A 17,806-nucleotide genomic window follows, 5' to 3' on the forward strand; every position below is an offset into this window, starting at 1 on the left:
AGAGTAGCGACCCCCTGGGGTACATGATTTTACTTGTGGATCGACAGGTGTACCACTTATAGGAGGAAGAGTCAGGGAAATCTTTGTTCATATAGAGAGGTTCACAGTCAAATTTGATAAGTCCGTCCTGTCTGCACACATGTCCCTAGAAAATGTAGATGAATGATTTGAGTGTTGACTTCTGATGTTAATTTTTTTTTTTTCCGGAGGAAGGGCCCGACACTTCCATTACACAATGGCTAGATGTGTGTGGATTGTGTAAAAAAATGTGTAATTTGTCAGAGATTCAAAGGGTACACTGGATTGCAGCAACAGTGGAAGGAATTGCCTCCAGTGAATAAGCTGCTGGAGAGGATTGGGATAGATCCTACTGATATGGATGCTGGAGTCCAGGGTTACCATTACGTTCTTACAGTAGTGGACCATTATAGCCGCTTTGTTAGGTTCTTCCCCCTCAAAACAAAACAGTCCACGCACATCACAGACAAACTCGCAGCATCGTCCTGGACAACAGAGGCAAGTTCATCAGCAGAGATTTTCAACGATTCTGCCAGCGACACCAAATCACCCTCTACTACACAGCCCCCTATCATCCCCAAGGGAATAGCGTCACTGAGCGGATGCATCGGACCCTGAAGTCAGTCCTCTCTGCGCTATATCAGGGCCACCCTCTCCGATGGCCCCAGCTGCTCCAGCCATGTCAGATCACCATTAATCAAGCAGTCCATACATCCACGGAACACCAACCCTGCTTTGCCTTCTCTTGCCATCCACCTAGGCTGGTTGGTGCACCCTTACCTTCTGTTGACGATGAGGAAGACGAGATGGCTGTCGTCCATGCTCTCATTTGGGGAATGCACCAGAAGATGATGCATCGGTATAGAGACGTGGCAAACCAAAGCAGAAAAATCAAACGGTTGGAGTTGGAACCCTTGTGTTGATTAAGAAGGAAACTGTGGCACTTGGTATGTGTTCAAAACTTAATGTGAAATGGGATGGTCCATACCGTGTAGTGGAAGTGTTGATGGACGGAAGTGTGTAAGTGGTAGAAAATGTGTTCACGGGGAAAACGGTACAAAGAGCCGCAGGACAAGTGAAGCCCTATTATGGAGGTGAAGAGTGGCTCTTCACCCCTGGAAGAGGCCTTTGAACTTGATCCGATTGATGAACAATTACCGCCCCATGAGAGATGCCCTCATCAGAGACTAGCTGAAGAATGTTGAGTGTCGAAGCTGGTTATTGCAGTATTAAGTTGAGTGATGGTTAAGGAAATGTGTGCAAGTCGGACTGTTTGACTGTTGACTGGGACAGTTAGAGTTCAAGAGAAGTTTCATCCATCGAGAGTTCACAGGAGTTTGGGTTATGGATGCAGCCCAGTTCAGTGGGAAATATTGCCTTAATTCGAGGGAAACTCTAGAAACCCCCTCAAGTTACAGTCAACACAGTCTAGGGAGGAACAGTGACTTCAGGACCTGACAGGCGCTCATCAGTGGCTAGGTGGAGAGCTGAAAGTGTCAGAATGAATGGATGAGAGTGTGAATGTGATTAGTCTGTATGTTGTGTGAATGGAAAGCACCCCTGGGACGATCCTGGCAGCGAGAGTACTGATCAGTCCGGGTGAGACGACCATGTTGCCATCCAGGCAGGAGGTTGGTTGGGGTATACCTCTCCACTGGATTTCCAGAGTACAGTGACAGAGTAGCGACCCCCTGGGGTACGTGATTGTACTTGTGGACCGACAGGTGCCACTTACAGGAGGAAGACTCAGGGAAATCTTTGTTCATATAGGGAGGTTCACATTTAACTTGGTAAGTCCATCCCGTTCGCACACATGTCCCTAGGAAATGTAGATGACTGAATTAAATGTTTGACTTCCGATGTTAAAATTATTTTTTTTCCGGAGGAAGGACCTGTGATAGTGCCATAATTTTAAGTATTATTATCAGCTAGTATTGTAAGTGTAATTTTAGGCATTATTATATAGTCTGTACAGTTCATTTAATCGTTAAATCTTATATTTAAGTCTAGTCTTAATTGATATTCATAATGTGAGCATGATTCTGTCATTCATAGTATTAAGACAAGAGTTGATGTGAATGTTTATACATAATGGACCAGCACTTGCCAACAAAGAAGTATAACCGCGGATGTTTCGTAGATATTAAAAATCGCGAAAGTCTTTCTTCGTATTCTAATATAGAAATTTACTTGCTGAAGTTAATAGAGTTCCCCTTTTGTACTATGCAGTGGTGAACTGAAAACGTCTAAAGTAAGACTGTTGAAGGTAGTCATTAGTGATGCGCGAAATTCATGTTATCGAAGTTGTGTCATCAGTCACGTAGGCCATAAAACGATGCGGGTAATAAAACTGTTTGAATTCCTAATTGATTTGGCTTCGTTATGACAGTAATTCCTTCATGCTTATAACAAAAATTTCAACATTGTAAGTCATTTTGCTCCTTACGTCAAGTGTAAATGTATCTCTTGCATTCTTTAAAGATTCTAGAAAACCGAAAATATTACAAAGTAATTAATTAAAGTTTTCGCCGATTCCCGGACACTGTCTTGGTTTAGTATAAAAAGGCATGAGACAGTCACATACACCTTTACCGGGCTAATGTATGGCTCGGCCCCCACTACAGGTGGGGGAAAACTACAAACGAACGAACGATCACACACACCACAAAGCCAGCCAGGAGACAGGACGTGTGTGCTGGGCAATCCCCAGGTCCTGTCTTCTCCCTCTACTGTTTTTGAAACAGCCCATACCCCACTGACCGGGCTAATGTATGGCCCGGCCTGCACTATAGGTGCAGGGAATCTTTGAACGAACGAACGAACGGACAACAGTGACACACCACAAAGCCCGCCAGGAGACAGGACGTGTGTGCTGGGCAATCCCCAGGTCCTGTCCTCCCCACTTACCATTTTTAACAAGCCCATACACCACTGACCGGGCCTAATGTATGGCCCGGCCTGCACTATATGTGCAGGAAATCTTCGAACGAAACGAACGGGACAACCGTGGTGTGGGCCCCAGTGACTGTGACAAGTTGGTGTTAAAAAACATAGCGCCTTGGGAGCCACTTGGCTTTATTGTTGATGTTACATGGCTCCCAGCACCAAAGGCCAAGGTGCCGGAGGCGGAGGTCCACCACTTGTTTCGTAACATCATCATTCGTCACTTGGGGTCCCACCACTTGTACACCGATGGCTCCAAGTCAAGTGAATGTGTGGGTGCAAGTGTGTGGTCGACTGAATGTGCCCTCAGGTATCGGTTGCCGACTCATACATCTGTGTTTAACTCTGAACTTTTTGCTATTTACAAAGCCATAGACTATGCTCTCAATTCTAGGCATGACTCATTTGTCATATTTTCGGATTCAAAATTAGCCCTTCAGGCAATTGCATCTTGCACTACGGACTCTCACGAGATCCAGGGCCGCATCGTTAATAAGTTGCATTCATGCAACAAGTCATTCACGCTGATCTGGGTGCCTGGTCATTGTCATATCTACGGCAATGAGCAGGCTGACTTGCAAAGTCGGCTGTAGAGCTCGAGGAGACTTGGGACGTTCCTCATGATCTACGGTCGAGTCTCTCTCTCGGAAAGAAATCAGTAAATCTTCTGTGGCAAGGTCAGTGGACCAGACTAAATATTCCAACTTGTAAGCCGCACCTGGGCGACTGGGACACCGCCAACCGCCCCAGTCGCCTGGAAGAAAAAGTATTGGCGAGAATACGGTTCAATGCCACCGTTTTAACTCACATGAAACCATATATGGAAAGACGCTTCCCACCGCACTGTGACATCTGTAATGCGGTGTTATCTATCAGTCATATCATCCTGCACTGTCGGCGATTTATTCGTGAACGTGGTTCACTTATAAATTACTGCGGCGCAGCAGACGTCCCCTTCACCCTTTCCACCATCCTGGGTAATGGGGACATTGTTATGACTGATAAATTGATGGCTTTCTCGAGAGAGACCGGACTGATCAGAGTGATATGACTTTTTTACTGTATGGTTATGGTTTTTATCAACTGTAAATTATATATATTGTACTCTTAATTAGGGTTGACAGTTGACGTATTTGAAATAGTTCCTCCACCCACTGATCTATTTCTAATATTGATGTTCCCTACATTAAACCTCGTTCCTCGACTGACAGTCACCAGATGATGAGTGCAAGTGTGCAATATAGGAAGGTATTGGGCACTTGCAGTCGATGGTGGTCTGCTGCGCGAGGTTCTTCACTTTTTGTACAAATTATGTAAATACATTATACCATCTTGCTTAAGTTATTCTAATTAGGGCCGACAGCTGACGTATATGGAAATGTTCCTGACTCGTCTGGTTCCTTTTCATATATTGATGTCCCCTATAGTAGGTTGTGCCTCGACTGACAGTCACCAGGTGATGAGTGCAGGTATGTAATGTAGAAAGGCATTTCATATCTGCAGTCGATGGTGTTCTCTTGGTCGAGGCTTTTTTTACCATTAGTGTAGGTCTAGTTATTTGTCTCTTAGGATTTAGTATAGGTTAGCGATTTGTCTGTCAGGTGATTAGTTTTAGGATCTTTAGATTAGTAGTTTATAAGTAATATAAGGTTAAAAAAAATAATAAAACTACGAAAAAAATATAAAATAAAAATTATTATATATGTATGAACGTGTGCATGAAAGTGTGTATGTTCATATGCATGGATGTGTGTATGCATGTATGTATGTATATATGTATATATATATATATGTTCGTGTATATATGTCTCAATGTATATACATATATATATATATATATATATATATATATATATATATATATATATATATTTTTGCCTTAATGACCAGGGACTCCGGCCCCAATGGTCGATAGGAAAAAAAAAAAAAAAAAAAAAAAACGCTGAAGGGTTGCGGAGAGAGCGGACGTGTGCTGAACTCTCCTCCAGATTCAAGGGCTGCCCAACCAGCAATAGTTTTTTGTAATTACCCTTAATAAAGTTAGGTTAGCCAGACTTCATATTCCTCCCTACCCTTCTTAGAGATACAGTAGGTGTCTGTTACAGTGAATTGTAGGGGTGTTGGGAATAAACTACATAATATAGCAATCTTGCTTTCCATACACAGGCCAGACGTTGTTTGTTTACAGGAGATAGGCCTGAAGGATCCTCCTGATCCTCCACAATTCAAACACTACCATTTGTATAGAAGATATGAAGGTCACGGAGTTGCCATATACACACACAAATCACACCCACAAATGGAAGTGATTCTAAATTCTACTCTGGAGGCGGCCGCGTGCCGAGTAAACTTTAATAACACATCTGTCTCTTTGCTCTCTGTACTGTCCTCCACATGGCCTCATTGATGGTGATGCTTTAAATTCACTATTTGAACATCTTCCTGGGAATAAGTTAGTGTTGGGCAATTTTAACGCCCATCACTATCAGTGGGATAACTTGAGGATCGATGGTGATGGGGAGCAAATAGTCGACCTAATACTACAGTCCAACCTCTCTTCTGACCGATGGTAGAGCGACTCGTGTAGATGATCGTACTGGTAACTTAAGCGGGTATCACACGGGGACCCGTGAACAATTTGTGCAGCACAAAACGGACGTCCAAACTGAGCTTGGACGTCCATACCCTATCACACGGTGGACGTCCACGGCCACCTTCTTCTTCTTTATGGAGTTCACCCCACACGACTGGTCACTGGGAGGTCCCTAGCAGGCTGCAGACGACTTGTTTATCAACAACAACAATGGACGTATACCAGGTTGTGACTTTTGCAATGGGTGTTGCAGTCCTAACCCTGCAAGATAGGAAGAAGCCTCAGCAAGAAGACAAAGGAGGGGGAGAAGAAGGGCATTGTGGATGAGAGAATGGCTTGCACGGAGAGAAGAAAGCAGCCAGTATAGAAATCTGGTCCAAGAACTTGCCTTGGAAGATCATGAAAGTTTCAGGACATGGATGCGACTTGACCGTGGCCAGTTCAATTATCTGCTAGAGCTTGTGAGACCTGCTATCAGCAAGCTTGATACAAACATGAGGAGTGCAGTTACACCTCAGGAACGTCTAGCTATAACACTTCGTTATTTGGCCATAGGTAATGTTGAATTACTTTGATTCTGTGTATTTTGATGATTATTTATATATTATAATATTACAGGTATGAATTGTTATTAATGTCTGAATTAGCCAATTATTGTGATTAATGTTAACCACTTCTAAATCATTTCATAGGTTAGGTTAGGATTTAGATTGAGTTTTGGTTACATTAGATTGGGTCTGGTTACATCATTAGGTCTCCCTTGAGTTGCACTTTTATATTCATGACATTATGTTCATTTGAGTCTTATGCTTACCTAACCCATTTTCTGCTAACCTAAACAAACTTATCCTAACCTATTTGTTTTTTCCTGTGTAATAATAATTTCCTTGCTTATTGATGGATCCTCTTCTTGCTTGAAAGTACTGTACACCTTTACATTCACAAAATCAATTCAAAGGATTTTTTTTTTCCCTTTTATTTATTTATTTTTTCTTTGGTGGTCCTATGCCTCCTTACGGATTAACGCTTTATACTATCTGTTTCACTTTTACCACATGCTTGTTTGCCGTTTTTCTCTTACTTCATATAACCTATTAAATAAATTTGGGGGCATCAGCAAAATCATACATGTGATCTCAATCACTAGGCTCATAAACCATTACTGTATTCATTTGGGACAAACTGACAATGTTTTTCAAATACAAAATTTACTATATATTATTTTTTTAAAATAACATGAATACTCTTCATTATTGCCATTTAATACCGTTTTGATATAGGACCCTTAGGAAAGGCCCTTCATTAGCTTTAAGCATACGGACGGAGGTGTTACAATGCCTCCATGTCACAAAGAATACAATCCCTAATCTTACAGTCCTTCAACCCTAACTCCGGTTTTCAACTGATCACCTCCACAACACCATGTCCTCTGCCAACTGGACTTTTTTTTTTTTTTTTTGGCATTTTCAGGAGAATCGCAGACATCACTAAGCTTTCAGTTCCGGGTGAGCCAAAACCTAATTTCCAGTATTATCCCAAGTGTCTGTGCGGCTATATATCGGGCACTGCAGCCAAGGTACTTGAAGCTCCCAGAGACACCGGCAGAATGGAGGAGAGTGGCAGCAAACTTTTGTCGACAGTGGAACTATCCTCTCTGTGTAGGGGCAGTGGATGGGAAGCGTGTGTTGATTGAAAAACCATCAAATACTGGCTCAGAATTCTTTGATTACAAAGGGAACTTCAGCATAATCCTCTTGGCCTTGGTGGATGCTGAATGTAGGTTCCTGTATGTTGATGTAGGAACAAATGGTAGGGCAAGTGATGGAGGTGCTTGGAATAAATGCACTTTGAAGGAGAAGCTGGAAAATGATGAGCTTGGACTACCTCCTCCGACAAATCTACCTAATTTTGAGTTAAGTGCACCGTTTGTCATTGTGGCCGATGATGCATTCCCTCTAAAAACATATATGATGAAACCTTTTCCAGGCAGGGATTTTTCTGATGAAAAATTAGTCCACAATTATAGGCTTTCAAGAGCACGAAGAGTATCAGAAATGCTTTTGGAATCCTAGTGAGTCGATTCCAGATATTCAGGCAGCCAATTAGGACATCACCAGAGAGGGTGAACCAACTTGTATTGGCTGCTGTAGCATTACATAATTACCTCCGCACAGAGTCAAGGCAGAATTATGCCCCACCTGAGCTACTGGACAGAGAGGATTTTCAGGGGAGGAGGGTAGTTCCAGGAGAGTGGCGAAATGCTGTGGGCAATGGCATGGAGAACCTGCAACCTCTAGGGCGACGACCTTCGAGAGATGCCATGGAGGTGCGAGACACCTTCTGCACATATTTTAACAATGAAGGCAGTGTACCATGGCAAAACGCAATGGCCTTGTTGCACTGATTTTGTGCAGAAGGTGATGTAGATGATAACCACACTGTGCTGTCCTCTGATTAGGTACACCTGTCTCTGAGTAGGGCATTTGGTTTGTGTGTGTGTGTGTGTGTGTGTGTGTGTGTGTGTGTCTAATTTATTACTGTAAATGCCCCCCCTTTTTTTTTTAGTACAGTTTGTTTGATGTCTCCCCAGATTATTTGTATCTGTTAACTTCTGTTAGCCAATGTATGTAACACGATTTGGGATGTAATTTGCAAAATTTTTGGCACCTGTGTAAGACTGCACTGAGTTTCTGTATATGCCATTCAAGTCTTTGGTTTATGTATTTATGTACAGTATACACCATTACCCCCACACTTCTCAGGGATGTTATTTGATGAAATATGTTTATTTACTTTGCATGGGACTGCTGTTCAAGTCCTGGGCTATGCATTCTTTGTGTGTACTTTTACACCCATTAATGTTGTCTTCAGTAATTGCCATGCCGAGCTGACTTACATTTTGGATGAAGTCCTTGCCCTATGTATTCATGCATATGCCATTACACCCACACTTTTCTGGGATGATATTTGGTGAATATTTAATTTATGGGTATGGGACTATGCCATTCAAGTCCTTGGCTTTGTACTTTTATGTGTGCTGTCAAACCCTTTGAAGTTGTCTTCAGTACTTGGCTTGGTGACGTTATTTACATTTTGAACCTTGATATCATGTGTGAATATTTTTTCTTTACTGTATACTTTGCTTATTGTATATACACAAAATTTTTCTCAGTGGGGTTTTGCACATACATTACTTTGAAACGTGATTGCTGCCAGACTAATAAAGATTTGGAAAAAAAGAAGCTTTTCTTCACTTTCATGACACATTTTTTTCAATATTAGTACAGCAGGTTCATTAAATGTCTGCAAGAGGGAACGTGTGAAAGGTGAAACAAGTTGGGGCACAAATTAATGGAGAGTTAAGAGACTGGAGACTTGAAACATGTGGATGATGGGAAAGGTGGTTCCCTGTAGTAAGGTTATGATTGAGGTTTCATAATGACCAGCACATCGTGTTTGTGTGTGTCCATCATGTTATGAAAAGTGGCAAGCCAGAATTTGGTGGTCACCATATTTGCTTAATATCTCTTATTGGGTACTGTGCACTGGGGGATTTTGGAGTGAATATTGTAGAATGTTTCAGTCAACGGGAAATTCATATGCACAAACTGATTTGACCTCACAACCCATTCACTGCAACTTTTATGACAATTCATTCAACAGGATAAGGTAATTGTGACAATTATTGTCATTTCTTTATTGGTGTAAGAAACAGACTAGGAATAAGGAACTGCAATACATAGTCTAAAATATAAAATCACAAGTAAATAGGAAATGGATGTAAAAAATAAAATACTCTGAACAATAAACAGAATAAATATCCTGTATTAGATATACATATCTAGACATAAACTTTATCATAAAATAAATATACTGTATGAGGAAACATTAGGATCCTAGTAAAGCATGATACTTTGGAAGGTAGATACCTGATACTTGAGATCGGGTGAAATTTTATATTCATCATCATCTTCAGGACCTCCTTTCCCACCCTAGGGCAGGGTAAGGATATTGTCTAACAAAATATAATTGAAACATCTAGTAATGATGGCATATCATAATGTACTGTTTCTGTTTATTCCATATTTACTACAAAGAAGTTCAAATATATCAAATGCCATTGCCATCTGTTCATGTGGGCGATTTTTAAAAGCTTCTTTTAACAAAGAGAACATAGCATATGCCACTCCATTTCCTTCCTGCTGTGAAATGGAAGCTTGCATTATTGATAATGCTGCTGCTGCTGGTGACTGCTGAGGATGCGTTTCTTCAGGAACTCTGGGACTTCCTCTCCGCTTTGCAGCAGAAGCTACGTGAGGATGACTATTCGGGTCTTCAAGTCGCAGCCGCTTGCAGCTGACCAGTGGGGAGAACAAAGATTGACCTTCCTCCTGTGGAAAAGTAGATTGGCTGGCTGCTGGTGAGGCCACTGGTCCATCAGCCAGGGGTGAATCCACCACTGCTGAAGGCAGTGGTTTGCTACATGATGGTGAGCTTTGTGACATTAAGCGATGAGTGAGGGAATCACCATCTTCAACAAAATTGTTGTACACAAGGCCCGACCCATCAATCACGTCATCCTCCTGGGAAAAACAGTAATTAGACAACTTACATTCAACTCTGGAACACATCCATGCATGACAATGACTGCTTCCATGGAAAGATGTGTCAGTTACTGGCATTTTAACATGAACATGCAATCATTATACAGTTTTAACAAGACAGAAACTTCTTTATGTCTAGAATCAGGAAGTGTTGATTGGAGAACATATTATCTTAAAGTTCCCTGCATGGGTGCAGGATGAATGAAATGTACAAAACAATGACTAATACCCTGTATTAGGTACAATAAGGCGAGATAATAAGCATAAATGATAATTTGTGTGAAAGTGAAATGTTACCTGATCATCAGTGCACTGCTGGCTTGGCTGAAGTGGCACTATCTTGTCCGTGGAAATACTGGGCCCAGGAGTCACTTGATCTATGAGGAACAAGAAGTGGTCAAACAGTGGCCATTTGGAACTGATGGCCCCCGAGCCACTTTTTGGATGTTTAACTCTGTTGTATTCCCTCGTGAATGCCTTCTTAAGGTTCTGTCACTTAAGCATGACACACTCTGGAAAGAGGAAAAGTAAAATGTCTTGTTTAGTATAAGCAGCAAAAGACCCTTAATAGGTCACTTCTGACTGTTACAGTTTTAGTCTGCTGCAATCAAAATGAGCAGAAGCCCTTGTAAGAGGCAGATTGAAGTAAGCATCATAACATTTGGGTAATTCTTTACCAAACGGGCGTGGTGAATCCACCTACATGACAGCAAACTCACGATCTCAGAGTAAGTAATTTTGGTACTTAAGCAACTTATATTGTTAACTGTTCCGATGTGACTGCGACAAGTGAATGGAAAAAGACAAAAAATACCTATGGGTATTTAAGGAAGTTGCCTGGTTGCCTGCGGCAATGTTTACCGATGCATCAGTGTATCCCATGTCAAAGCACTGGAAAACTTAATGATTTTTACAAAATAATCCAGCCTAACCTCACTTGAGTTTGGGAGCCAGCTTTCGAATTAACGCCCATTAGGAACAATAAATATAGTTGGCTACCGGCAGACGACGTCGGCCGGATATTTATGCATTCAAATTTCTCATTTAAAGCTTTCAAAGGTATGTTTGTTAAAATCACCAGTATCTGTGGCATTCCAGGAATAATATTAACCTGTGAAATACACATTTCAAGAGGAAATATGGAAAGGCACTGCCCATTTGGTAAAGAATTAATATAAAATTGAATATTAAATCCACTCCTTTATTATCCACTGGCAGTGAATGTGTTGTAGAATAGAAGAGTTTGCAAATATACTAAAACTATAGGCTACACACTTCACAACACCTGAAATCCAGTTGTGGCTTCTGCAAAATATTAACCTATTTCATCACTGTATTGAATATACCCATCACACAGAATCAACTGCATGATAATGCAACATGATATAAAAAATGTGCTGTTGTTCAATTTGCAACTGATACTGAAAATTATTTACCTCGTGTAACCACTCCAGCATCAGGAAACTGATGAGTGATGAGTCCTGCTATGATCCCAAACTGGTGTCTTTTGGGGGTGTTCTTCTTGAAATCGGGATCTCTGCAGTGCCACAAGGCCGGACAGTCCCTAACTTGCTCAGTCAAAAAGACTTCAGCCTCCCTTGACCGATATACTGCTGGTGGCCTTCCATGCTGTTATGTGTGGACTATCTTGATGATGATGTTCACCGTTCTGCCTCCTTCCCGAGTATGCCATTCTAACGTGCGCGGGCCTCTCTTGTAAACAATCAATCGACATTCCATCATAATTAACACATTTTGGTGTATCTTACAATTTTTTGTGACAAATAGAAATATTACAAGTCGTATGATAAAAGATTATACTAAGTCTGCTGTGACGGTTTTGAATTAATTATAATATAATATAATACATCAACTGACTACAGAGTTCAAGATAACAGACGACACATGCTACCTGGCCGCAGCTACATGTAAACTCCATAGAGAAGGAGACTACCGAGTCATGGACGTCCACGGTGACCATGGACGTCCACGAATGGGTCAGGCGGCCTTCCACTCGTGGACGTCCATGACCCTCCCACGGGGGCAAGTTTGGACGTCCACGGCCAGTTTGGACGTCCACGAGTCTCCCGTGTGAAAGCCCCTTTATCGGCCATTGACTTGTCTCTGGCCTCCCCTGGTATACATCAAGATTTCTCATGGGACCCTTACGACGATTCCTTCAGAAGTGATCATTTACCCATCTGTCTTTCTTATACACGCGACATTGTTTCAGACGCTCCACCTCCAAAATTTAACTATAAGAAAGCAGATTGTGGATCTTTGTCAAGGATCGCCAATTTAGATATATCTAGGGAGACCATGGATGTTAAGGTCGAAAATGTAACTAATTCCATAACACACGCGGCTGAGGCTGCCATTCCCAAGATCTCTACAGTTCACGTGAAGCATAGAGCACATTGGTGGACTCTGGATTGCCAACAAACATTAAGGAAACGTAATAGGAGATACAGGATTTTTTTATAGTCAGCCAACGGAGGAAAATTTTATTGCATACAGACACAGGCTGAGGCAAGGAGAATAATAAGGGCGAAACGTGACTCCTGGCGGTCCTTGGTGTCCACGGTGAATCAATCAACTCCACTCAATAAAGTCTGGTCCACTATTAAAATATTAAATAATAAACGCCCAAACATCCCTGTTACCAGCCTGCAGGTGAACAACACCATCTATGACGAATTGCTAACATCCTCGCCAGGAGTTTTTCTCATGTAAGTAGCTCAGCCAATTTTGATCCACGTTTTAAACATCATAAACGCACAGCTAAGCTATAGACAATAGACTTCGCCGCAGAAGACTTAGACTCCCCACACAACCAAGAGTTTACGCTAGATGAACTGTTCCTTGCCCTTAAATCCTTTAAAGACACCAGCCCTGGACCAAACACCATCATGTACGGTATGACCAGCATCTTAATCAGGACAACCTGATTAAGGTGTTAGCATTGTACAATGAGACTTTGGCGTTTCTAACATCCCCAAACTCATGGCACTTTTCGCACTTCATACCGATACCCAAAGAGGCTAGTCGTCTTATGATGTCATAAAAAAATACTTTATGGTTACTTGTAGTGGAGTTATATATATTAGACTTGTGGACGAGCGGTTGTTATACTTGAGTAGCTTTGTAAGTAGATAATCTTCTTTCCCATTTGTCATTCAATGACAAAGGAGAGATAAAGAATAGTATGGGATTATTTTTATTTATCTTGGAAATATTAACAAGTCTCTCACACAGAGCGAAGTATAAAGTAGAGTCCTGCTAGCTATCCCCCTATCTCTCTCTGTCTCTCTCTCAAGTTGCTAAGCCCTTCTCCCTGTGACCTGTCTGTTCTATGGCTAGCCTCCATCTGAGCTCTCTTTCCTAAATTCTGGTGAAACAGGAGACGTATCACGTGTGTTCCCTGTGATTGGAAAGTTCTAGAAGCCTGTGTGTGAATATGTGTGTATGTGTGTGTATGGTCAACAAAGCTTTGTTCACCGGTGCATTGCTGACAACTAACTGCATCATCTCCTTACTGGCTACTTCGTAATCTGTCGTCAGCTTTTCCTCAGTGTAACTTGCAAGATCATTTCCCATTCCCAGGCTCGCATAGAGCTGTCTATCTATCTATTTATCTATCTATCTATTATGATTTGTAATTATAATATGGAGTCCTAATAATGAATCCCACTTCATTTTGTCTTTTTGTGTTGACTTCTTGTCTATGTAAGGTCATGGAACGTATGGTTAATAATTGGCTTCTTTTTGTTTTAGAGTCGAAGAATTTGTTAAATGATCAACAATGTGGCTTCCGTAAATACAGAAGTTCACTAGATCATTTAATGAATTTGAAGCATTGTATTGCAGAGGCATTTGTCAATAAAGAATTCATGATAGGGGTGTTCTTGGACGTCCATAAAGCCTATGACATGACATGGCGACACGGTATACTAATGAAGCTCTGTGCTTATGGTTTCAGAGGAAATTTGCCTATTTTTATTTCAAATTTCTTAAGGGACAGGACTTTCTCTGTCAAATTGCCCCGTAACATAACATCGGATATATTTGTCCAGGAAAATGGGGTGCCGCAGGGAAGTGTGCTTAGTCCCACTTTATTTAGTATTATGATCAATGATATTCTGTCATCAGCTCCCATCCCGACGAACCTTAAATACTTGCTCTACACTGACAATTGTACAATATGGCACTCTTCCCATAATGCACAATTTTCGGCTGGGCGGATTCAAGCAGCCCTTGACTCCGTCCACCAATGGGCCTTGCAGTGGGGATTTAAATTTCTGATCCCTAAGTGTGCTGCTGCAGTTTTTACGACTCGTAACTTACCTAATTTATGCTTAACTTTGGATAGTCAGGCTGTACCTTTGCAAAATTCTGTAAAGCTTTTGGGAATACATTTTGATCGTCGTTTGAACTTCAAAATTCATGTTAATAGTTTGCTTGCTCGTTGTGATAAACCGTTAAATGTCCTCAAGTACCTAGTGGGTACTACATGGGATGCCAACAGAAAATCCTTATTAATGGTGTATGTCTCTTCTTTGATCGAAGCTAGATTATGGCGCACAAGTGTGTGGCTTGGCATCCGATGCCACGCTGAAAGGATTGGAGGTGTTGCAGAACAAATGTTTGTGAACGTGTCTCGGAGCCGTCTGGTGTACCCGTGTAGCTCGTATGGAAGTGGAGGCGAATGTGTCTCCGCTCTGTATTTGCCGTGACCACCTGGCCTTATCATATGGCCTATGAACATCAAGGAAAAGTAATATCGGCAATGTGGCCTGTAACCCCCTGCGTCAATACCACCATCTAATGGGGTGGTTGCGTCGGCCACTTGCCGTTCACCTCCACTTACTGACTCAGGAGCTTGTTGTGGACCTCAGTGACTGTGACAAGTTGGTGTTTAAAAATATAGTGCTCTGGGAGCCACGTGGCTTTACTGTTGATGAAACATGGCTCCACCACTTGTTTCGTAACATCATCGTTCATCACTTAGGGTCCCACCAATTGTAAACCGACGGCTCCAAGTCGATTGAATGTGTTGGTGCTAGTGTGTGGTCGACTGAATGTGCCCTCAGGTATCGGTTGCCGACTCATACATCTGTGTTTACCTCCAAACTTATTGCTATTGACAGAGCCATAGACTATGGTCTCACTTCCCAGCATGACTCATCATATTTTCAGATTCAAAATTAGCCCTTCAGGCAATTGCTTCTTGTACTACGGACTCTAATGAGATCCAGGGCTGCATTATTTATAAATTGCATTCGTGCGACAAGTCTTTCAAGCTGATCTGGGTGCCTGGTCATTGTCGTATTTATGGCAATGAGAAGGCTGACTTATTTGCAAAGTCGGCTGTAGAGCTCGAGGAGACTTGGGACGTTCCTCGTGATCTACGGTCGAGTCTCTCTCTCGGAAAGAAACCAATAAATCTTCTGTGGCAAGGTCAGTGGACCAGACTTAGTAATCCAACCGGTAAGCCATACCTGAGCGACTGGGATACTGCCAACCGTCCCAGTCGTCTTGATGAAACAATCCTGGCGCGATTACGGCTCAATGCCACCATGGTAACGCACATGGAACCTTACATGGAAAGATGCTTTCCACCGCACTGTGACATCTGTGATGCGGTGTTATCTACCAGTCATATCAACCTGCACTGTCAGAGATTTATTCGTAAAAGGGCTTCACTTGTAAATTACTGCGGTGCAGCAGACATCCCCTTCACCCTTCCCACCATCGTGGGTAATGGGGACATTCTTATGACTGATAAATTGATGGCTTTGTCGAGAGAGACCGGACTGATCAGAGTGATGTGACTTTTTTGCTGTATGGTTATGGTTTTTATCAACTGTAAATATGTATATATTGTACTCTTAATCAGGGTTGATAGTTGACATATTTGAAATAGTTCCTCCTTCCCACTGATCTGTTTCTAATATTGATGTCCCCTACATTAAACCCCGTTCCTCGACTGACAGTCACCAGATGATGAGTGCAAGTGTGCGATATAGAAAGGTATTGGGCACTTGCAGTCGATGGTGGTCTGTTGGGCGAGGTTCTTCACTTTTTGTACATATTATGTAAATATATTATACCATCTTGCTTAAGTTATTCTAATTAGTGCCGACAGCTGACGTATATGGAAATGTTCCTGACTCGTCTGGTTCTCTATCATATATTGATGTCCCATATATAAGGTTGTGCCTCGACTGACAGTCACCAGGTGATGATTGCAGGTATGTTATGTAGAACGGCATTACATATCTGCAGTCGATGAAGTTCTCTTGGTCGGGGTATTTTTGTTTTTATCATTACTGAAGGTTTAGCTATTTGTCTTTTTAGGATTTAGTATAGGTTAGCAATTTGTCTGTTAAGTTATCAGTTTTAGGGACTTTAGGTTAATTAGTTTTTTTTTTTCTGTTCCATAACGTAAGGTTTTAAAATATCTAAAAAAAAAATAAAATACAAATAAAGTAAAATAAATAAATACAATAAAAATTATATATATATATATATATATATATATATATATATATATATATATATATATATATATATATATATATATATTATGTGGGGAAGAAGGAACCAAAGGCAATGAGCCCGCAAAACTGTTCCTTCCAAGAGAAAAACAAAATACAAGAGAGAGCCAAATTCAAGATCCATTCATTTCGAGATGCCTTGACACATTGCGTTTGAAAGACTGGAGATCATAGGAAGCAGGAAATACAGACAGAGGAAGACAGTTCCAGAGTTGACCTGTTGCATAAATGAAGGACTGGGAGTAACGGTTAACTCTCGCATTAGAGAGTTGGACAGAAACTGGGTGAGAGTTTGCTGCTAGACGGGTGCTACGCGCCCGTCGTAGAAGTGGAGGTATGCATGCAGACAGTTCAGAGGAACAGTGACCATTGAAGTAGCGATAGTAAAGAGATAAAGATGCAACAGTGCGGCGAAGAGACAGAGGTTGAAGGGAGTCAGTAAGAGAAGGAGAGTTAATGAGATGAATAGCCTTTGACTCCACCCTATTGAGAAGAGCTGTATGTGGGGAGCCTCCCCACACATGAGAGTTGTACTCCACACAGGGGCGGATAAAACCCCTGTATAGAGTCAACAATTGTGCAGGGGCAAAGAAGGAACGGAGTCGGCTTAGCACACCCAATTGCTTGGAAGCAGATTTTACAAGAGATTTAATATGGTCTTTCCAAGACAAATCCCGAGCAAATGAAACCCCAAGCATGTTCAACGATGATGCAGGATTAAGTTGAGTATTATTAAACATAAGTGGATATACCTGTGGAAGATTTTGTCGGGTTAATAGGTGCAAAAACTGAGTCTTTGATGCATTAAAAACAACCAGATTGTTTTACTCCAGTCACAGATACGAGCCAAGTCAGACATTAGGTGTGCCATAGCCTCATCCCTTGCCTGTTGAAGTAACTGCTGAGATGGACATTGTGGGAATCGAATGGAAAGGTGAAGGGTGGAGTCATCAGCGTATGAGTGGATAGGGTTAGATGTACAGCTTAGAAGGTCATTGATGAATAAGAGGAAGAGAGTTGGTGATAGGACAGAGCCCTGAGGAACACCACTGTTAATAGATCTAGGAGAAGAACGATAGCCGTCTACAACA

General features: G+C 41.7%; 1 protein-coding gene across 1 annotated transcript in view; it reads right to left on the reverse strand.

The window, feature by feature from the left end:
• Positions 1-1,446: 1,446 nt before the first annotated feature.
• The window catches only part of LOC145418026 (nephrin-like), a 194,645-nt gene continuing 178,285 nt past the window's right edge, over positions 1,447-17,806 (reverse strand). The window contains exons 16-18 of the mRNA XM_080286561.1: positions 10,456-10,535; positions 9,939-10,137; positions 1,447-1,505 (exon numbers count right to left, since the gene is read on the reverse strand). Coding sequence (XP_080142687.1) covers positions 1,447-1,505; positions 9,939-10,137; positions 10,456-10,535 — 338 coding nt within the window. The remainder of the gene's footprint in view (positions 1,506-9,938; positions 10,138-10,455; positions 10,536-17,806) is intronic.

This window comes from Coenobita brevimanus, chromosome 112 (assembly GCF_032717465.1).
Source record: "Coenobita brevimanus isolate Jiangsu-jjx chromosome 112, ASM3271746v2, whole genome shotgun sequence".
NCBI classification, from domain to species: Eukaryota; Metazoa; Arthropoda; class Malacostraca; order Decapoda; family Coenobitidae; genus Coenobita; species Coenobita brevimanus.